This window comes from Ursus maritimus, unplaced genomic scaffold, assembly GCF_017311325.1.
Source record: "Ursus maritimus isolate PB19 unplaced genomic scaffold, ASM1731132v1 scaffold_4, whole genome shotgun sequence".
NCBI lineage: Eukaryota > Metazoa > Chordata > Mammalia > Carnivora > Ursidae > Ursus > Ursus maritimus.
This window is the reverse complement of record NW_024426552.1, coordinates 76767321-76789916: the sequence shown is the minus strand read 5'-3', so window position 1 is coordinate 76789916 and position 22596 is coordinate 76767321. Positions and strand designations below refer to the sequence as shown.

At 49.5% G+C, this 22596-nt stretch overlaps 1 protein-coding gene across 1 annotated transcript in view; it reads right to left on the bottom strand.

Annotated features, from left to right (window-relative positions):
* Positions 1 to 22596, bottom strand: part of MASP1 (MBL associated serine protease 1) — a 61578-nt gene that overhangs the window by 1267 nt on the left and 37715 nt on the right. Inside the window, exons 9-14 of the mRNA XM_040621469.1 lie at positions 17297 to 17434; positions 16413 to 16487; positions 5822 to 5959; positions 4322 to 4435; positions 3241 to 3426; positions 1427 to 1494 (exon numbers count right to left, since the gene is read on the bottom strand). Of these exons, the coding sequence (XP_040477403.1) occupies positions 1427 to 1494; positions 3241 to 3426; positions 4322 to 4435; positions 5822 to 5959; positions 16413 to 16487; positions 17297 to 17434 (719 nt within the window). The remainder of the gene's footprint in view (positions 1 to 1426; positions 1495 to 3240; positions 3427 to 4321; positions 4436 to 5821; positions 5960 to 16412; positions 16488 to 17296; positions 17435 to 22596) is intronic.

Below are 22596 nucleotides of genomic sequence, written 5' to 3'. Positions count from 1 at the left end.
CTGTATAAATGTTCAGTACCGTAGGGGTTATTGCTGCTCTCTTACAGCAGGCAGTTACTTTCTTCCTCCCTACAGTATGAGCTTCTAGACACTGGGTCTGTATTTTTCCACTTCTACTTAACAGCTTGGACCTTCCAAGCTGTCAACACTTAGGGAATATTTTGTTATTTACCCGAAGCAATAAACTGATACGTAAAAGTAAGGTACTGTGATTAGTATTGCCCTTGGGGCTTGGGGGGAAATGGAGTAGAGGTCTGGAACAACATGAGGAAACACGTGAGTCTCATTTACCCAAACCGAGAATGGCGTGGGTCACAGGCCCCAAAAGTATAGCTCCTGTTGCCCCTCGCCGTTTAGGTCCCTCCTGGGCCACGGCCTTCCCAGGTAGGTGGGGGGGAAGTCAGGGCAGAGTGGTCATGAGCCCGATCCTCAGCAAACCACCAAGTGCCTGACTCACCTCCATTCACTGTTCAGGTATCGTTCAAGTGTTACTTGCCTGCGGAGTCCTTCCGGACCCTGACCACGAGGATGGATTTCCTGGTAGATATTCTGGAGCTTCCCGATCGCATTTATCATGTTAGTAACTACTTTCTGTCCCTCTCACTTGACTATCAGCACAAGGAGGCCGGGGACCGGGTGTGCCCCCCGCGCCCCCAGCATACCTAGTAGTTAGCACAATGTCTGGTACATGGGAAGCACCGAGTAACTACCTGGGAGTTACTGAAGGAAGGAGGGCATGGTTGTTGCAAATCCGGAAAATAAAATATGTTACAATAGCATGCGTTGAAGGATGCAGAAGTTAGCTGTGGTAGTTACCAACCCCAGTGATGCAGAGCCAGGCAGCTCTTGAGGACATTCAGTGTTGCCCGTAACTCTGCAGCTTGAGATACTATACGATGGTCTAGAGAGGCACATGACTTCTTTCAGATCGCCCAGCAAGTTCGTAGGAGCCAGTACTTGGAGCCATGGCTCCTTACTTCGAGTGCAGTGCTCTTTTATGAAATAATATAAATGTGAACTTCCAAATGCAAGCATCAAGTTCATGACTGCAAGGACTGCCACTCTCAAGCGGCTGTTCTGTAGCTCATTCTTGTTACTCTGGTATGTGAATCCTCATGCTATACAGATGGATCCCCTTTTGGGGTGTCCAAGCCCGCTGTTTTCTGGAAGAATTTCCAGTACCTGAGCCTTTAATATGCTACAGAAACACTGAACAATGTTTAGAGACTAGAGCCCCACGTAGAACAGACCAAGCTTGTTGGGATTCAAAGTCCCAGTGAACTTGGGAGGTGAGTCTGGGCCCCTGGTATCTCTCCCTCATCCACCCTCTGCCCAAGACCCTGAGCCCCTGAGGGGCAACATGGAGCAGGAGGGTCCAATGCAGGGCAAAGGCGTCCCTCTTTCTAGGACATAAATTGAACCTTACCTCCATCAGGGTCTCTGGGAACCTTTGCAAGAACTGCTTTCCCCAGCCACTGACGATGACCATGTCCCCTGGAGGAAAGAAGACACAGTGAGAGAAAAGTGGCTTCTGTGGGGTTTTCAGAGGGTCACATCTCGCAGCCCATCCTTCTCTGCCTGTGAGGGAAGGGCGAAATTTGCCCCATCAGGGAAAGGTAACATGGTGGGGAGGAGGACTGCTGGGTTGGAGCTAACCTGAAACAGAGGTCTGGACTTTTATTTCTAGGGGTCATTAGCTGGCTGATTGGGTGCTCATTGACTCCCGCTCCCACCTAGCACGGAAGATAGGCTGCGCGGGGGCGGCCGTCTCAGCCACCTGTCCGCTGCTCTAGCCCCATGCCTGCAGTAGCACGGGCACGTAGGAGGTGCTCAAGCAATAACGGTGAAAAATGTAAAGTTCAGCCTGGTCCACAATGCGCTATGCTGCCTTCGGCCAGCCTCCACCCCTCTCTGCCCTGCTGAGCCCCAGCTTCCCTATCCATAAACCATAAAAGGAAGAGGCTGGCTTGGGATTCTCTCCAACCTCTCCCAGCTCTGATATCCTAGAAGTCTGTGAAGTTGGCAGATGTGGGGACAAGGTGGAAATGGGTTGAACACTGACAGAGCAATCATTTCTTCATTTGAAAAAGAGTCTGGCTCCTGAAAACAGCATTTGGGGGTTACGTGGGACAACCTGGCCTCCAGCCCCAGCTATGCTTCCAAGCTGTACCTTGGGTAAGTCACCTCACGTTGCTAGACCTCCGTTTTCTCACCTGGAAAATGGGACTACAACACCCCTCACAAGGCTTTTATAGGTAGTAAATACATTAGTGAAAGTAGAGCACCTGCACACCATGGGCACACGGCGTCTGCTAAGTCAGACCCACACCTGTGCCTTTCCTGTTGGCTCAGCTCTACTCAGCCAGTGTTTGTCACTTGTGGGCACACAAGAGGGTTAGCTATGACGCGGCCCCACTGAGTTCAGAACAAGATGGAAAAGAGGCCAGTATGTTTGACTGTATTATTTCATGTAAATATCACAGCCACCCTAGAGGGTGCTATCCTCAGTGTCGGGGTAAGGGCCTTGAGGTTCAGATACTTCCTCGAGGTCCCCCAATTGGGAAGTGGCAGGACAGGGTTTTGAACCTGTGCTGGTGATTCAGCTATTGTCCTTCAGCTCTAAACCTACTCTTTGCTCCGCTTGGTGATGCTGCAGGTGAGACTCTGAAGTGGCAGTTCTGCTCTGTTGGGGTGGGGGGCTCCCAAAAATGGGGGGCGCTTCCTGGAAGGCTCACTGTTCCTCTTGGCACTGCCCGAGCCCAGGCGCCTGGTCCCAGCTATTGCCCCAGCACATGGGCACGAGGCCCTCCGCAGGCTTCTGAGTCCCTTTCCCAAGCTTCTAGGTTCTGTGACTCCATCCTCTCCCCTTTGTTCCCCCGGCCCGAGGAGGGGTGATTTTTTTCCTGCGGGTACTACCTACCTTACGTTAGCACCCCCTTTCCTGCCCTAGTCCTCCAATGCCCCGGATTAAAGTCTCCCTCTTGCAATGACCCGCCTGGTTTCGGTTTCTCCTCTGGACCCTGACTGATTCAGTCCTTCAAGTACCGCTCCAGCCTGCCTGTTCACTGCGTGCTGCTTGGATCCGCTTCTGACTTAGCTGTTGGAGGGGAGGCAGCCGAGGGATCCCGCAGACGCTGGCAGCTGGCCCCGTTGGCACCAGAGCCTCACGGGTGTGGGGGGACATGCCCATGGAGGCCCCTGCAGCTCTGCAGGGGTGGGGTTCGGGCTGGGGCAGAGTACCTTCCTGGGGGGGCCCCTGGGGCAGACAGATGGGCATCACAAAGTCGCTCAGCACTGCGCTCTCCAGCAGCTCCACCAGAGCCACGTCATTCTCAAATGTGTTGGGGTCGTACAGGGGATGGAGGAAGACGCGTTTGACCCTGAGATGCTGTTCATTCCCATCTGACCGGTGTCTCCAGTGCTTGCCTGGGCAAGAGAAGGCACACGAGGCGTGGGGATAATACAGGCATGGAGGGTAAGATCCCACCTTGTTCCCTGTGGCCCGCTATCCCATTGGGTCTGTTTTCAGCCTTTAACCCTTTTGCTGCCCCCCCACTCCCCTTTTCCCAGCCGTCCCACCCTACCTGCCCTTCCCCAAGTATTCCCACTGGCTCCCACCTCTGTCTTTCTTCTTGAGCTGAACCCATGGACTTGTAGTACTCATTCTGATGCTCACTGCCATGTGTTCAAGCCATATCATCACACCTCAGTGCCTAGGTCACGTGTTCCCTCCCCCAGGAAGCCTCCCCAATTCTCGAGGTAGATTCTTCAGTTACAAGTCTCTTCCTTGTGAATTCCCATGGCACCTTCTCTGTTCCTCTCCTATAGGACTTACTGCTTCCTATCGCATACTAGAGGTCTCCATATTTTATTCCTTTATTAGGCTGTAAGTTCCTTGAGGGTAGGGACTAGGTCTTAATTACGTTGTGTTCTTAGATCCTGGCGTAGAGTCTGTAGGCAAATATGTGCTGAACCAGACTGAATCAGCTGATGGTCTAGACTTTACAAAAGAGAAGGTAAGTTTGGACTGTCTGGGTATGACTTACTTGAAACCATGGATTTCTAGAGACCTGAAGTGTCTTTAGAATGATCTAGACTGGGCTCTTTATTTTACTATTGTAAAAACAGAGGCCTCGACTTCAGTGACTTGCTCGTGGTCTCAGAACCTGAAAATCATAGCCTTGGGCTTGGACTCAGGCCCCTGGGCTCCAGTTCCAGCTCATTCTTCAACCCGGGTGTCCTGCCTGATAAGTGAGCAAGAGGACACACCCCATGCCCAGAACCACTGTTGGCTCCAGGAGTCAGCCTGCCCTTCACTCACCCATGATAATTTTGAAGTCAGAAGGTTTGAGCAGGTCTGAGTCATGTAGGGCTGGGTAATCTGGATCAAGGGACTGGTGGAGGCAGTGAGCCGCAGTCACGATCCAGCTGGAGCCTGAGAACAGAATTGTAAATACACACTGCCATGCACTGTCCCATCCTGCCCCTCATTGCTTCAGACCACCTCAGGTTGCCCTTTTCCGATGTGTTTCAGAGCCTCAAGTTAGACACTCCTATAACCCTGATCCTAAGATGAAGAGTTAAATCTGATTTCATCTGCCTATTCTAACCAAGAGGCCAAGATTGGACATCTTTAAACAGGGTTTTAGGGCTCCCTTAAACCTGTGGGCTTGGTGAGCTCCAGACAGCCCAAAGTGGGTCCACAGAAGACCCTGGGCTCACTGGCCACGCTTCAGGCCTTGTGGTCCCTGGACCATTGGCATCATCCTCATCCGGGTAGAAATGCAGACTCTCAGGCTCTGCCTCAGATCTATTGAAAGAGAATCTGCATTTGGTGGTAAAATCTGGAGATTTTAACAAGACCCCCAAGTAATTCCTACTCCTACTATTAAAGTTTGAAAGCACTGATCTAGCATGGAGCTGTCCCCCCCCACCCCCACTCCACTGTTAGGGAGGTGATTGAGTGAGAGGCGAGCCTGGCAGTCTGGGGGCTACCCAGGCAGATGTGGACCCATCCGGGCCTTCTTCCTCTGTGATGAGATCAGACCAGGAACTGGCCAGGGTCTCTAAGCTGCTATCAGTTTTTCCCTATGACGTCAGAGCTGGAATGGACCTTTGATCATTGGGACCAAACTGTGGCAGGAAGAGCCGTCAACCATTTTTTTCCCACCCTTGCTCCCACTCCCACCCACATTCACTCCATTGCAAAATCCTGACAATCCTATTTCCTAATGCTTTTGAATCTGCTTTATTGCCATCCCCTGTCCTCTGTCCTTATTCTGAGGCTAATGGCTTCCCTCCCCACAATTACAATAGCCACCTCACTGACATCCCTCTCCTTTCAATCTGTGTTGCCCCTGGAGGGAACATCCTTATGAATCTGCGGCAGCTTTCAGGATAGATCTAAATTCCTAAGTATGGCGTTCAGGGCCTTTGTAAATCTCCCTTCCCTGACTTCTCCACAGTGAGCTTCCTTCCTGGTCCCAGAGCCCCGGCACACCTTGCCTTTGAGCTTCACATGAGTGCCTTGTAATCAATGTTTGAGGGTCTGACTCCTCGACTTAGTCCTTCCCAGTGCCCAAGATGGACCAGGACTTCACAGGTGTTTGTTGACTGACAAGTAAGCTAGAGCAGGAACACATGTCTCCTAGCTTCAGTTAAGGGCTCTTCCTACCACACTGTCCTTCTGGGTCTCACTACTAGTGTGGACAGTGATTCTCAGTGAAGAGATCTTGGTCAGTCTCCAGGAAGAGGTTTGGGTTCTTTTGCTTTCACCCTGCCCACTGATCCTGGGTCCCACACCCTATCCACATCTCCTTACCTAGAAGGGAGCCCCCACAGAAGGGCTGCTCATTTGGGTATGACAGCATGGCAATCCAGGGGGTGGTGCCTTTCTGGGCTGGGCGTCCATTGAAGATCCTGGCCATCAGCTTCCGGGAGAACTTGGGGACCCCACACACTGCAGCCAAAGGAGGGAGGGACAGATCATACTCTGGTCTTCATCTTGCTCTTTGCCAGAGCTACCAGCTCAACACCCTCTCTATTTATTTATTTATTTATTTATTTGAGCAAGGAGCCTGATGTGGGACTGGATCCCAGGACTCTGGGATCATGACCTGAGCTGAAGGCAGATGCTTAATGAACTGATCCACCCAGGCATCCCTCAACACCCTCTCTTAGGAACATCTGTTATTTTTGTTTTCTTAGCATTCATTGCTCTTTTAAGTAGCAGCACCCCAATTTTCCTCTGGGGTTCACTTTTCCTCCATTCTTAGTCCATATGTCCTGAGTTTGAATGATCTTACCTCTCATTCTATAGGTAGGAATGTGACTGAGATCTGATGAATTAAATCCTCCCATCTTCTGGGGACGATTGCTTAGAGATGGGAATATAACTGGGGCCAGCCCAATGAAGGTCTGCCTTAGGAATTTTGCTAACCATATTAAAGAAGAGAAGGGCTTTCCTGTTGGGGTTGCTAAGCTGCTGACTATAAGCCAAGATCTGCCAATGATCACTTCATGGAGAGTCTTCTGAGAATGATGTTCCTAATGGAAAAAAGTTGGTCTAGATGATGAAGAGTGAAGAAAGAGGGAGATTGTATCCTGATATTTGAGATCCTTGATCTAACCATACCTGAAGCCTTATGATATGGACTTTTCAGCTATGTGAGTCTTTAATTCTCTCTCTCTCTTTTCCTTCTGTAAGCTGTTTGCTTTGGGTTTCTTTCACATGAATGAAAGAGTCCTGACTAATAAAGAATTTTCATGCTCTATTCACAGGGATCTTTTCTCAGAGAAGCCCTTCTTCAGAGCCTTGGGGGGTTGAAGACCCCTACAAGTGTCTGCCTGCTCCATATTGTTTCCACTGACTTGGATTTACAGACACAGACATACAGCACCTTATAGCTGAACAGCTTTTGGAGACCATCTAGTCTATCCCTCTCATCATAGAACTAAGGAAGCTGATCCCTAAGAAGGGAATTAACTTGCCAAAAGTTACTCTATGAGTTAGTGGCGAGACTCATTCTAGGTCTCCTGACTTCTGAGCTTTTCCTACCCTGGCCAGCACCGCTAACTCTTATCTATGTATGAAAGCCCTCATACCCTAAGCCTGATCCAGGTAACCATCTGCCTTCTTTGTAGCTGCCACCAAGCTGCTGAGTAGGGCTGGGAGGCATCTTCAGCATCTCCCAGTAGCTTCATTCTACAAGCCCTTGGCCACTGCCCCAGTGATGTCCTGTCCCCATTCCCAGTAGAATCTCAGAGCCCACTGGGTGGGAGCTCCCCCAAGCATCCTCTCTCCATCTGCCTCCTCTGTAAACTTTTTTCTCTTCAGAAGCAATTCTGGACTCTGGATCTCCTCACTTCCATATTCCTGGGTACCTGACTAGGGGGATTCTCACCCCTCTCTGGTATCTTGAATCTCTCTTTTGCCTATGCCTCCAAAACATGGCCAAGTTTTCTTACTCTAAAACCACGCTTCTGTTTTCCTGGCTTCTCATTCATTCCATAGTCTCTCCTTCTCCTCCTTTCCATAGCCAAGCTTCTGGACACTCGGTCTCCACATCCTTCCCTCTCCTTTGGAGGTGGATTTGGGAGGAGAATTGCCAGGCTCTGCACACTCTTGGAAATAAAGTAGGTGTTTGGACATTGAACAGATCCACAATCATAGATGGAGGTAGAATGGCTCTGGGCTCATGCATGGGACTTCAACAATGATAGTTACATGTGTAGGAAGATACTATTTGAAATTTCCTCTCATGCATTCTTCATTTCCAGGAATTCCCCTTGCCCTCTGGCTCCCTATTATTAAAGCTGGAGTATCCTTTGTTTTAGATGAGGCTGGATACAACTTTGAGTTTTGAAAGAGCAAAGCAGAAACCAAAGTTGGAAGTGCAAATTTTCATTGGAAGAGTCAGGGATTGTGGTAAAAGATTTGTAGGTTTCAAGGAGCCAAAACCCAGAGAACTAAGCATACCATAATATGATTTTTACTAAGTCATAGAAAAAGGAGGATGTAAGGATAGTTTCCTGCCTCAGGAGAGAGATGAAACCTAGGAGAGGTCTGGACACAGGGAGGAAAGGAGGGAGGGAGGGGAGAGAGAGGGAGAGAAGAGGAGAAAGTGGGAGAGGAGAAGGAGGAGAAGTTGGAGGAGGTGGAGAAGAAAGAAGGAGGGGGAAGGCGAGGAGGAGGCGGGGGAAGAGGGGAAAGAGGAGGAGGAGGAAGGAGGAGCTGGGGCCTTTAAATACAGCAGGGGCCTGCTTCCTGGATTCTCTCAGAGTTGACAGTAGAGGCTGGATCCTTGTCACTGGGGAATGTCCTGCCTGGAGACTGTCCTCTAGAGTGCCCTGTGACATTGGCACTCTTGACTACTTTACCCCTCCTCATGCTCCCTCTTTGGCTTCTGAAGCACTTTTCTTCCTGTGTTTCTGACCCCTTTTTGGTCTCTTTCTTGAGGTTTCTCTTCTCTCCATGCCTTCCATGCTGGGGTCCCCTTGATCAGTCCTTGGCTCACTATTCTGCACACTCGCGGTAGATAATACCAGTCTCCTCCTGTGCCCCCCTACTACCTATCCTCTACCCTGATGGATTTCATATCCATGTCTCTGACCTGCCCTGTCCTCTGAGCAGTTCCTTTCTTGCTCTTCCTTCCTTACATCTCCAGCTGATTGCTCATGACCTTCTCCCCTCTGACATTCCAGATGTCTGTTAATGCCCGCATAGACGGCATCCTGGTTGCCTCCGTTTCCTTCCGTCCCCGTATTCAATCAGCCCCTAAGCTGGTAAAAAATCACCAGGAGAAGCAGAGAGTATTGCATCTCCTCCACGCCATGTCACAGGGTGCTTTCCATGGAACCTCATGGTACCTCAGTGTCTCAGTACATCACAACATAAATATCAAGAGGAAAGGAAGAACCTGAAACACAGTAGAACCCAGGACAGATAATCCTCAAGACCAGCTACATGTAAAACGTCAAGCACAATTTAGGGTTCTTTTAGTTCTCGGTAGTATAAACAATGTGATGTTTTCATTACAATACTAACCCCAAACAAAGGCAAACCATGAGCTTATCCACGGAGAGGCCTCGCTAACAGGGTAGCTGTGCCCCTTGCCCCCCACCCCCCACCCTCTGCCCCACGCCTGCACCATTTCCCAGGATTCCTATACACCAAGCCCCGCTGAAACACCACTTGGATGTTGTAAACTCCTCCTGCCCCCACGTCTGCACCGGCTTTGCCCTAGGTCTGGGGGGTTTTCACCATCTCTCTCCAGGGTGCTTGCAGCAGCTTCCCCCCACTTCCCACACCCTGGTGCCCACCCTCAGGCCTGCTCATTCAGAATTCCCTGCGGATGAGACCCTGCATGTCTGACAAGCACTCCAGGTGATTCTGACATACTCCCACTTGGAGAATCACTGGTTGCAGGACAGAGCGCAAACACTGTGCATGGCCTTCGAGACTCCCCGCTGCTCCTGCTCCGCTCACACACGCTTCCCTGCTTGGTCTTCACCTGCCCTGGCCCTTGTCTCCTGGCTCCTGGTGCCTTCTTTGAAGCCTCTTTGCAAAGCTCTCCAGATCCCCGATGGCCCTGTGACTCTCTCCCGCCTCTAAGCGCCCACCGTGCTGCCATCTCTACTCCTCTTAGGACACCTGATGGCTTCCACCTGTGTGAGACCTATGTGCATGGGGCCCTATCTTGCATGCTAGTTTGGGCTCTTTGAAGTCCAGGACTTAAATGGCAGGCACTTCAGTGAAGGCACGCGTGACCTCAGGGGTCACACGTCCATAACTGACTCCATTCCTCATTACCCCTTCTTGGATGAGGTCCAGATGACAAAAGTTGTACTGTCTCTGTAACGGGAGAGATAGGAGCTTAACAAGGGGCCAGTCTCTCTTCAAAAAGCCAAAATAAACAAGCATCAACAATCATCAAACCCCAGAATGAAGGCTGTTGGTTATCCACAGAGAGTTTATTTCCGCTTTAGACCCCTGACAGGAGAACCAGCGTGCAGAGGAGCCTGGCAGAGTAGTGAAGCCTGTGATACAAAATAGACAAAGGACAGCACCCTCTACACGCGCTGTTCATAGACATAGGAGTGTGCTTTCATGAACCAGCGGGAAAAGTGGACACTTCCCAAGTGTTTTCTTGGAATCCCTCTCAGGGACTTCTCTGGCTGCCTTTCTCTGCTGGAGAACCCCCAGAACGGTAGGCTCTGGGGAGGAGGAACACAATCAAGCCTGTGAGGCTCAGGGAGAGGCTGCTGGCAATTGAAAGACTGAATGCTAGAGTTGGAAGGACGCTGAGGGGGATCTAGTGTCTTCCTTTTACAGATGGGGAAACTGAGGCCCACAAAGGGAAAGTGATTTGTGGGAGGTCATAGAGCCGCTTAGGGGCAGAGCTGAGCCTCGAACCCAGCACTCTCAGCAGTGTCTCTTTTCCTTGCCTTTCACGGGCAAGTCTCTGCTTCCCTTGTCTGGCTCCTGGAAACCTGAGGAATGGATCCCTCTGAACATCCGTGTCAGGTGGGTCCTCTGAGGAGCTCAGACTGCGGGCACACCAGACTCCTGATGTCCTGAGCCCACTCCTTCTTCCCTTTTCCTGCCCAGAAGCACAGCGGGGCACCGTGTGGGCCTTCTCTTTTTCCAGGCAATCCAGTTGAGTCTCTGCGCCAGGGGCTGGGGCTCAGGTGGCCTTTTCAGATGATACACTTCAAAGCTGGACATTTGCCTCATGCTTATCTGGAGCGGCAGGTGTGGACACCTGTGCTGTCAGCTGGTATTGGAGAGTGACATTTGACTCTAAATGGTGTGTTCAGAATCGACAATAGGAAGTTATCAGGGATGGGGAGCCTCCTACGGATATTCTCCTCCCCCTAGTCACCACGAACCTTCCCAGCTTTCTCTTTATCCTTTAATAGAGAGATTTCCTTTAATAGAGAACACAGGGATAGGCTTGGACTACAAGAAGCTCTTGGGAGAGAAAGCCAAGGGACAAAAGTACCCCGAGACACCACACTAGGAGATAGGGCCTTGGAGGTCAGATCCCTGTCTCCTCAAGTCTGAGCGCTTTCCCCCTAGAAGGGACCAGACTTGCCTGTGCCGAGCGCCGATCTGGAAAAATGCATGGACTCAGCATTCAGCTCGATATAAGGGAAGATTTTCTAACAATCAAGTCCAAGCTCAGGCACACCAACGGTGGGACCGAAGGGTTTGATAAGTGAGTAGGAGTGCGTAAGGCCCCGGGGCTACGGCCTCCTGGAGAGGAGTGCTGGGATTGGCCAGAGGGCTAGCTCCCTCACTGTACTGCGGGGGAGAGAGAGTGAGGCCTACAGAGGGGAAGGGGCTTGCTCAGGGCCGTGGACCCAGGCCTCTTGTGTACAGCCTTTTTCCTGTACCACACGGCTGCCTCTCAGAGCCCCAGGGGCTGTCTTGGGAGGATGGGAACAGCGTGTTCCATTCCATTTGGTCTGGTGAGTAACTTGGAGTGTGCCACTGGAAGTGTGTACAGCCTCGCTCGGGCTGGGGGAGGGCGGGCAGGCCCTGAGGACAGCGGTCAGCTCACCGTTCCACCTGGAGCTCCCCCAGACCTTGTGGGGAGCCCATCTGCTCCCACACCCAGTCCACGTAGTTGGAGACCTTCGTGTAGACCCCGTAGACTTGCTTGCTGCCACATTCTTCGGGCCCCCCCCAAGACACCAGGCCTAGGGCCACCCAGCGCTGGCTCGAGTCATCCAGAATGACAAAGGCCCCACCGCTGTCGCCGAGGCACGTGTCCTTGCCGCCCTCATAGTAGCCAGCACAGAACATGTTTTCCGTGACGCTGTAGTTCCCCGACCGGGACTCGTAGCTGGTTTTGCACTCCGCGTATGGCACCACGGGTAACTTGACGTACTGCAGGACATCTGACAAGGTCCGCGTGCCACTGCTGATGATCTCATCCACTGTCACATTGGGATTGGAGATACCCCAGCCAGCTACCAAGCCCAGCATGTGGGGCTCTGGGCCTTCGGGCTCAGGACTGGGCAGGCAGATGGGCATGACGTGGGGGCCCAGGGGCACAGGCTCCCGCAGCCGTACCAGAGCTATGTCATGGTTGTAGTTCTGGATATTGAAGTCGGGGTGGAGCACCACTTGCGCTGCGGAGCTGTTGACAGCCCCTGATTTGTCCCGCACGTCATGCAGGCCCAGGTAGACGGTGACATGCTCCTTGGAGACCGGTATCACTGTGTTGTCTCTTCGCTGGGAGCGCAGCACGTGGGCGGCTGTGAGGATCCAGGACTCAGAGAGCAGGGCCCCACTCCCAAACCACTTGTCGTTCGGCACCCTCGAGGTGTCCTCCACCACTATCAGGGCCTGCCATGGAAAGAGGCCAGGCTCAGCATTCCGGCCCCCGATGATTCTCTTGACCAGGTTTGGCAGAGAGCGAGAGGGCTGACCACACACTGTGAGGAGAAGGAGGGAATGGGGACAAGAGACAGAGACCAGTCAGATCAGCCATGTGAGAAGAGCCATGAAAAGAAATTCACATCTCATCCACTGTAGATTACGCCACCATGACACCCTACTCTACGTCACAGGGCCACTGTGGCCCAGGAGAGCTCTGGACGGGTGTGACCTTTGACCTAAGTCTTTCTAGTTGTCCTGTGTGTGGTCTGGCCCTTCCGTAGCCAGTGCCATCTATGGACTAGGCCATCGCATGCATGGGCCTTCACCATCCTGAACCCTTTCCAGCCAAGGTCACTTTGGTCTGGATGATCTCATATTTCAGAACTGGCCCATGCTGTGGATACTTAGTAAACTTCCGGAAACCATAGGTCATGGGCTTTGAGAGATGGAAGGGAACTAAAAGACTATCTAACAGGTCACAGCAAACACTGGACTGGGAGCCGAGATACCTAGAGCCTTGACCTGGCTTTTCTCTCCTATGTCCCATGAGACTCTGGGTAACTAAATTTGTCTCTCTGGACTTAAATGTTTGATCTGCTAAATGAGCCAACTGGCCAATATGATCTCTGCGCATCTTTCAAATTCCAAATTCCCTCAATTTCTATTTCATTTTCCCTGGCCATCCCCATTTTATAGATGAGTAAAATTCTCCAGAGGTTAAGCAATTAACCCAAGGTCACATGGCTATGAAGTTAACCGGGGCATTAGCAGAGGGCTTCACTAGATTCTAAGACCAATGTCTTGTCCTATATCCCACAGTGACTCATTACATATACAAATCATGGTCATGGGCTCTGCAACTTTTTCTTCTTTGGCCTAAAGGACTCATGCTGGAAATGTGTGCCCAGGGCATCCGGGGTTAGGAAAAGGTGGCATAATCTACAAGCAATGATGCATAGGCCCTGCTCTGAGCCACCCATCATTGCACCCAGGAACCCTGTAGTACCTTCAGGGGAAGAAGAAAGGTCTGATCAAACTTCGTTCCACTGAGTTGTACCCCGAGCATGCACATGCACCACCAGCCTCCTGCGGCCAAACGCCTTTGGCCCATGAGCAGGGGTCTTCAGTACCACTCCTCCGCTGGCTAAGAACAAGCTCACATGAGCCTTTCCAGCAGGGTTCTTAGGCCTGGGAGGTAAGCCTGGTGAGAGCGTGGGCTTCCTCCTGGTTGCAAATGGCCAGGCTACACTCTTTTGTCCTGGACACTTTCAATGATCCTTTAAAGACCAAGGATCATTTGAATTTTCTTGGCAAATTTGGGAGGTCAGGCTTTCAGCAACCTAATGCTTTTCAGATGTTCTTCTTCCTGGTGCCAAAGGCTTCTTACATGATCCTTAGGTGCCCTGTCATTCACACCAGGCCAGATGTGAGCTGGCCTTTGCTAACTCTCCATGGCCTGGTCTTTCAGAGTGGAAGGCCAGACTTTCAGTTACAAGCCGCAGCCTATGAGGTGACATCTCAAGGCGATCTGTGACAGGCCCTTCACAACAGCTCATTGAGTGCTGAAAGGCCCTGATCTGGAGAAGGCCTGGCCTGTGGCTGAGTCCATGCTTACAACAGAGCCAGCACTGAATGGTACCTTTCTTCAATGTCAGAGCTGGGGAAGCTTGGAGAACCACTAATTTACAGATGCAGAAATCGAGGCTCAGAGAAGGCAAGTGACATACTCAAAGTCATTACTGACAGAGCCAGAAGTAGAGCCCTTTTCTTCTAACTCTTGCTTCATTTTCTCCACTAAAGTCTGTTTTTCTTCTTGGTATGCTTTTGTCTTTTCAAGAGGTGGAATGATGTAACAAGCCTTGAGAGAGCTCATTGAAATGAGGCCATTCTTTTTGGCTGCTATCATTCTTCATCCAGTCTTTCCTGGAACAAAGGAATCTTCTTGAAAAACTAGAGCTTCAGCTGTGGTGAAGCCAGATTTGGGCTCTAGAGCACTGGAGGTACTGAGGAAGGGCCCTTAAAACAAAAATGTGATATTCTAGAATTCTGGGTCCATGAGGATGGCATGAAACACAATCAGAGTCAAGAATGGCTCAGCATCGCTTGTGTTGATATCAAAGTCTTGGCTTCACCTTCCAGCTCTGCCCCTAACTTGGTGGGTAGCCTTAGACAAATCATTACACCTCACTGATCCTCAGTTTTCTCACATGTTAAATGAAGGGTAAATAATATTTGCTCAATACGGTTCCTTGGAAAGGTAGATATTATGATGCTAGATAAAATGCCTTTCTCCTTTCTGGCTTGCTTCTATGTTCAATTTTTGTGTTTTAGGAGGAAAGAATTTAGAACTCTCTGGCATGGTCCAATGGTGAAGCACGGTTCTTCCCAATACCAGGTATTAAAAGAATTTCATGACTCCTTGTCTCCAAGATGCTTTGTATAAATATAGAGGATGATGACCGTTAAGGGTCATAGAACATAATGGATTACCTGGTCCCGCTCCCTCACTTCTGAGGTATGGAATCCCAGCCTCAGAGAAGTGAGATTACTTATCAAAGATCACAATAAGAAAATGATAGTACCAGGACTAGGACCCAAGCCCCTGACTCTCAGCTCAATGCCTCTTCCCCTTCCAGAGGTGGCAACATGGCTTCCCAGGATGGAATCTGCCTGAAATGCTTTTTCCTTTGGCCCACATGGTATTTTAGCAAAATGGGAACTAGATTTTCCAGTTTGCCACAGCTCCACCATTTTGCATCTTCTCTGAGGGTTCGCCAACTGTGCCCCTGGGTGTGCTCCAGGCTAAGCCTAAACGAGATGATGGGGATCAGCAGAGTATGAATGGGTTGACCTTTCCTCTGCTCCACCTCCTTCAAGTTCTTTCTTAGGCATAAAGCCCTCCCAAGTAAACGAGAAAAAACTCTTCCTAACCAGTCCTCACCTCTCCACTCCCAGACTACCACATGCAATGAATTCCTCCTTCTCTAGGATCTCATAACAACTGTGATGGCCAACATGGAATGCTAACATTTTCTTTGGTTCTTAAGGATAATGGTAGACGACTCCATAGTCTTTCCATTTTAACGTCTAAATCTAACATCTAGAAGCTTACTGAGTGGATATTGAGGGTTACTAAAATGTACCATTCAGATAACACACTTAGTTTTCCCAACGCTCTAATTCATAAAATACAAATGCCACCCGACATTTAACTATATTGCCAAGCTCCTGCTGTTCAGCGAACATGCAGATGGGATCAGCATCACTTCTCAATGCTGTCCTGAATGGTTGTATCTTTCAATTAATTCTGCTTGATTAATTAAATCAATTCTGCCATTCTTGCTTTTATTACAAGTATAAATTTCTGTGCATGACTATTAATTTTTTTGGTGTGGATTATTTGTTTCACCCTACAGTGTGCATTTGAGGCTATAATTTTCTAGTAAGTTGATTTGAATATAAGTGTGCACTATGATTGCAATGTAAATCAGCCATACTTTAAATGCTAAAGCAAATATCTACACAATGTCCCCCAAATCGTTATGCATAGTGACACTTTCTATTACCACTAAATTCTTTTTTCATTTTAAAGTGGGGTCAGTAGGTGACCCATGGGGTCGTAGCAGTAAGATTTGAACAGGTTGCTCTTTGGAAGAACTTCTTACTCTGTCTTATAATTATCTGTTATTTGTCTTATGTTGCTCATCTCCTCCAGCACAGTGAGTACTGGAGGACAGGATGCCACTTTCCTGATTTCCCTGGTGCACAGCAGGTGCACACACAAACTGTTGGAGGAAAAGCCTGGTGGGAAAGGAGCAGAACTGCAGAGAAAGGAGACAGGAAGGCTCTCGATGTGATAGCACAGGCTAAATATAGAGGCTGGTTGGTTTGCAGAGGTGTGAGGCTGGGCTTCTCTATCTTTTAAACAAAGAACCAAAGCATCATGGTCCCCATCCCCACTCCATCAACAGCCAGAGCACCTTGGATGGGAGACCTGGAGGCAGAGAACTTGAGAGTCAGGTACCTGGCAGACATGTGGGCTGGCTTCTCCCCAGAACTTCATTCATCCAGACTCCTTGGGCAGAACAGGTATATATACCTGGGAGAGTGAAAAAAAAGGTGGGAAAAGAGGGAGAAAGGGTTGATTTGTAGAAAATAGATCTGGGTTCTTAATTCTTCTATGGTGAACTACTGCAAGTCTTCCAAATGGTCTCTCTGATGCCATTCTCTTTAAGCAAGCCCTCCCTGCAAACTGAAGGATCTTTCTAAAATGGGAATCTATGCTTTCCTTCTGCTCAGAATCCCCAGTGGCTCCCCATTAGCCTAAAAAACAGCACACTCTCCAGCAGGGTGCCTGAAGCTCTGCACAGACTCCTGCCTGTCCAGGGCTCCTCTCCTTCCCCTGCCTGGCCCCGCCCCCAGCAGGCACTTCCTCCCCCTCAGGCACCAGACCCCCCACAGTTCTCTGTGGCACACTTGCCTTCCCTCCTTTCCCCATTTAATAAACTCTTTAAGAAACCACACTGGTGTCCACCATCTCATCTGGGTCTTACATTAGCTCTGAATTATACCGCTGTTCTCTTTTGAAAAGTGAGGACTTGGAAGCTTAGAGAAATTGAAAGAATTTTCTTAGTACCAGTCTGTGGCAGAGGCAGAACTGATGGGCTTTGCCATCTCCCTGAGGGTTCCTTCTCTGCCAGGGTCTCTAGGTGTGCATGTGAGGGTGCTGGCGTGCCATGTGGCCTAACCCCTGGGACGTCAGCCTGAGGCAGGGAGAGGTGAGGCATGCCCCCGAATGTTTCTCCTCCCAATTTCTCCCAAACTTCAGCCAGTGGTCTGGCTGCTCACCAACCCTGAGACCCAAATGGTGTAAGGCGGGAGTGGGCTGGTTTAGCACGGAGGGCTCACCTGTGATATTGTGGAGCATCTTATAGTAGGGCTGCTGGCAGGAGTATTGGATCTCAGATTTATATGTGGTAAGGTTGTTTCTGGTGGAGAAGGTGATCAGCCCATGTTTCAGCTCTGCTGGGGCTCCACAGTCTGCAACTGAGAAAAGAGAGCAACACCCCTTAATTAACCTTTACTCTTCTTCTTGGGACCATATGGTGGGTCTGTCTCATACAGATGTGCAGGTTGTGCACTGCACATACCTGCAGAGAGCAAAAGCAGCGCTATAGTCTATGAGAATGGTGTAGTGCCTGTGCAGCCATGGGTCGTACTGCTTTTGGGGTCTCTCCCATCTGCTGTGGCACTACCATGTGTCCAACTCACCTGACCTGGTGTCAACTCCAGGGCAGGGGCAGGACTACTGAGACTTAAGCAGACCCTAGACTTTTCCCCACATAGTCCTTTCCTTGACTTCCAGTTCTATTGTGCAATCCTCTTAGTCTCTCCTGCCCAAGCATGAGGCCTCTTGCTCAGCGAAAAAACTCTGGCTGACACGCACTGGAGAATCTTCAGTTCTTCCTGACCGACCACATGCTGAGTAAGAGCAGTTAATGGGCTCACATTGGTGCTTGGCACAAAAACCCGAAAATCAAACAGAAAGAAAGCAGCTTCTGCATGAGTACAGGATCCCACCCTGCTAGCTCTCCGTAGGCATCTTGCTTGGTCACAGAAGGTGGGAGGTGGGGCCCGGAGTAGACTAAATTTTCATTGTTCATCTGCTTCTTTTCTCCAGTTGCTGGAGGCTCTATGTTGGGCCTGGCTGTAGGATGCCTGCTCCTCAGAGGTGTTCTTAGGGGAGTTGCCAGCACAGAGTCCAGCATGAGTCTCTCTGAAGCCAAGTTATGGGCTGAGGCCCCAATTTGTCAGGGCCTCTTCCGGAGTTTCCTTTAGGGGGTGGTGCTCATTTCTAAGGAAATCTTCATCTTAGCTCTAACAGCCTATGCCAGAATTAAAGAATCATAGAAGAATCATGGAACTTTGTTGTTGATAAGGAACCCGAAGGCAGACAATCCAGTATATCATTTTAACTTTACAGATGAGCCCAGAGAGGAGACTTGACTGGCCTAAGGTCACACAGCGAGTTACAATCAGAAAACTAGACCTGACTTTAAACTCAGTGTTCTTTTAAGAAAACCAACGGACAGTTCTTAAGGATCTGTTTTCTACTTAAAATGGCTTAAAATCAATATTCACTGGGTAATGATAGACATCAGCTAGGAATCTCCTGATAACTTCAGAGGACAGCATTCCAAAGAGAAGAATTTCCAGTGCCCTCCCTCCTTGGGAAACAGAGAGAGGGCAATTTGCCCCTGAGATGCTACCCAGAAATTATTGTTTTTAAGCTTAGAACTCTAAATTCATCATTTTGATTGAATAAAGAGTAACCTAATCTAAAACAGAGATGACTTCAAGGCCCTGCATTGTGGAGGAGAAGGGTGAAGGCTGAGAGTAAAAGCAGAGAGGCAAAAGCCAAGAGGACTGGTTAAGGTTTTGTCTTGACCTCTAATCCCCTTGGACAAATCATTCCCATTCGTTTTGATCACCCCAAAGTGGAGACCCTCTTCCACTGTGTGTGAGTGTGGGTCAGCCCTGGATCACAAGAGGCAATAATATCTATTATTCAAAGCCATAACACAGTTTTAAATGTATTTTCCTGCTAAATCTCAAAGCAGATTTTTCTTCCTTTTTTAGGAAATGCTGTTGACTGGTGCCTGGAGTTACTCTTGTCTTGGTGTTACTCTTGTCTCTCTTAACTTTGGTCTAGCAATTTATTTTGCCTGAAGTATTCTCTCGACCTAATACCTAGCTCCCAGGGGGTGAGGGGGTGGGTGGGTAGGGGAATTGCAGGGTTGGCCTTGGACATGGCTAGCTGGTCAGGCTATGGAGAACCTGTTACTTGGTCAGCAAGGGTGGGGAGATATTTCCTGAGTAGAGGGCCTGCTTTCCTATCACTCCAGAGAAGTAACTTTGCTGGCCCTAGAGCCAGATAGAGGGTTGCTTCAGCTTGGGTATGGTGAGTGGGGTGGTATGCTTGTACTCCCAAGTCTCCAGTGGCAGGTGAACAGCCATGTCCCTCTGACTTCCCTTCCTGAGGGGCCTTGAGCCCTGACACAATCAAAGATGCTACACCCAGAGCCCACTTCCTCGGCTGGTCTAGCTTCCTTGCTTTAGTAAGGGTTTCATCCTTTCCCTAACACTCCCTCTGGCCACTTCCACATCCTGGAATCAAAATGTCCTTCTGTTTTCCATTCCCTTGGCCTCCCCTTCTCATCATTCCCTCATCAAACACCCCACACTCTGTTTCTGCTGTCACATCTGGCTGACATTTTCCTTCAGACACATCTTCCTTGACGCGCTGTCCTGAGTGTGCTCTGCCACCATCCGGGGCTTCCTGGAGAATGATGCACCATGGGCTCCCCTGGCCCTCCAGCCTCAGGGATGGCCCCTTACCCTAGGGCCTCTTCATCCCCGCCCTCGGTGCCTCTGGGCTCCAGCATCCCAGACCCCTCACTGTGCCGCTCCCTCACCTGCTTTCCCCACACGGGAACCCCTGGGGTCCATGCTCTGGCCGCCCTTGAGGCCTTGGTCAAACACTGATTCTTCTTGAAAGTTTTTTCTCAGTCTTCTAATTGGATACAGCTGCCTCCTCCTTTCTCCTTACAGAGGCCTCTGTTCATCTCTCTGATGCATTTATCTTATGTTGCCTGGTATTGCCTTTATTGGGGCCCATATCAAATCTTCCGGCTCAATTAGGATTCCCTCTATCTCACTGAGTACAATCTCTGTGACACTTTGGGGGCTTAAACATATTGCTTGAACTGATGCTCCTCTCTACTGCCCACCTCATCTCTGCTTTCAGGGGCACCCCTGCCCTAGGCTGGCACCACGATCTATGCACCTGCCGCTATCCACACTTGCAGGGTTCTGCCCGCATCAAAAGCCCATTCCATCACCACAAAGACTGAGTAGTCACAGCGTAATGCAGGGTTTCTCTGATATGTCTATTCTGGGTTTGTTCAGGCTGAAGCAGAGATTCCTGCTGCTGCTACAGAGCCCTTTATTGTGCGACCCAGTGATGTCCCATGACACCAAAGCTGAGGACTGCTGCTTTTGAGTGTGATACCTATCTTTTGAAACCTTTAATCAAGGAGTTTTCAGAAATGCAGGATCTGTAAGCTCCAGCCCAGAGGAAAGGACTTCTGATAATGCACTTTTGGCCCCGTGTTGGGCGCAGGTGGCATAGAAACTTTTGTGGATGAGGCTACATCTAGATTTCCTAAAAAACCCATGCTCTATGAGTTATTGTTAGTTTCACCTACTCATGGTTGTTAGAAAGTAGCAACAGATAAAAATATTAAAGTCATCAAGTCACAGGCCTTCTGGCCCATTTCAACTTCAAGTGTGGAGTGGATTAGGAACCAAGACCCACTTTGACCTGGTCAGCCTAGGGCCATGTGGTTGTATATGAAATCTTGGGTCTCTAGGACCAAAGTCATTTGTCCTTTGAGAAGAGTACCGTCCACTTGGAGGTGCTAAAAAAAGAAAAAAATCCCCCTGGTCTTTTCATTATTTTCCAGAGTACTGATTGAATGATGGGTGAGCCCTCCAGTGGAGAATGTTCTCCTTTACACAGCAGTTTCAACTGCTTGACTGTGTTGCCTGGTTCAGCATCCATACTAATCCGCACAGAAATTGGAAATGGAGTGTTGGCAGGGTGGGGAGGGGTCTTGTGAGTGGTCCATTCCTGGACGTCTGCACTCTGTGGGCTCCCGTCATTCACTCTGTCTCTTGCTCTGACCCGAGTTCGTTCTCCTCATCCATTTCGGTTTCTGCCACCAGGGTGAAGATCAAAGAAGGGTCAGGAGGTGCAGAGGAAAGAAGCAGAGAGAGGAGGAGAGAGAGAGAGAAAAAGAAGAGAAAGAGAAAAATTAGCAAGCAAAGCAGAAACAGTGCATGCAGGAAATACAGAAATTGCTCCACCAGGCTGATTAAGAATGCAGTTGATGTACAGCCAGTGTGGGTGACAGCTTGGGATTGTAGAATTTGTACCATTCTGAGAATTTGCACAGTCATAAGCCCTGGCTCGTGAGGATGACAGCATTCTGCCCCTGGAGCGAGCTTTGTATTCATCTGGCCCAAACCTTCATTTGGCATATGGCATTCAGGGTGGAGTGGGACTTGTCTTGGGTCACCATGGCAAGGTGGAGATGGGGTCGGGACAACAGCCCATAATTTCCACTTCCTGTTCCAGTGCAAGTGACTTCACTCCACATGCACACTTCCTGTCTATTCCCCACCTCTTTCCCCACAATACCCAGGGACTTGACATTTCTCAGTCTTGCTCATCTTTGCATCTCTTTTAGGACCCAGCACATGCCTGGGGCAGACAGATGCTTCGTAAAAACCCTCACAGTGAATAAGCAGAGACGCCAGGAATGTCTGCATGGAGATTCTAATAATCTAATCCGGACTATCCTGGGAGAACCAGGTCATATTCAGGAGAAAAAAAATATTCCTCTTTTCTTTAGTACAAAATGACAGGCATTCTTTTGTATACCAACATAAGTCACATAAAATGGTACCATCAAATACAGTAGTGTGTAACTCTTATCAGCACTTCTGTTACAATAAAAAAAAGTGTGCATGCTTTATTAGAGGAAAAAATTATACTGAACTTTTCTACCTTCCAAAAGCATGAGTGAGAGAAACCAAACCTCTGACTAGTGAGGAGGTTTGGTGTGGGTGGGTAGGAAGGAGGCAAGAGAGAAGCTTTTATAGGGCTTTTGCTTATTCCTGGTTGGTCCACAGATATATTATGTTCATTAACTCAATTGGTCCTTCGAAGGATTAAGAATGCAGGGAACTGAGGCCAAAAGTCTGAGTACATTGCTTAGGGACATTCAGCTGGTTGAGTCCAGATTTGATCTAGAACTTCCTGACTTTAAAAATATCCTGTCCTCTACACACCACATTATCTTTTCCCTCCTCCTTCAGAATGCCCCCTTGCTTTGCCCTGCACAGTGCTTCCCACAGAACTCAGTCACAGCACTACATGTGGGCCACGTGTCAGAGGAGGTGATGGGTGTGTCTCCTGGCATCTGAGTTCCTCCATTTCTGGACCTCGTCTTTTCTATCTGAATCCCCTATTGGCATGCATAAGATGAAGCCAGAAGATGCGCCCCTTTCCCACACTGGGCTCTGACTCCAGCCACATCATCATGTTAAAAAAGAAAAATTAAAAAGCAAGAAATATTCTCCAA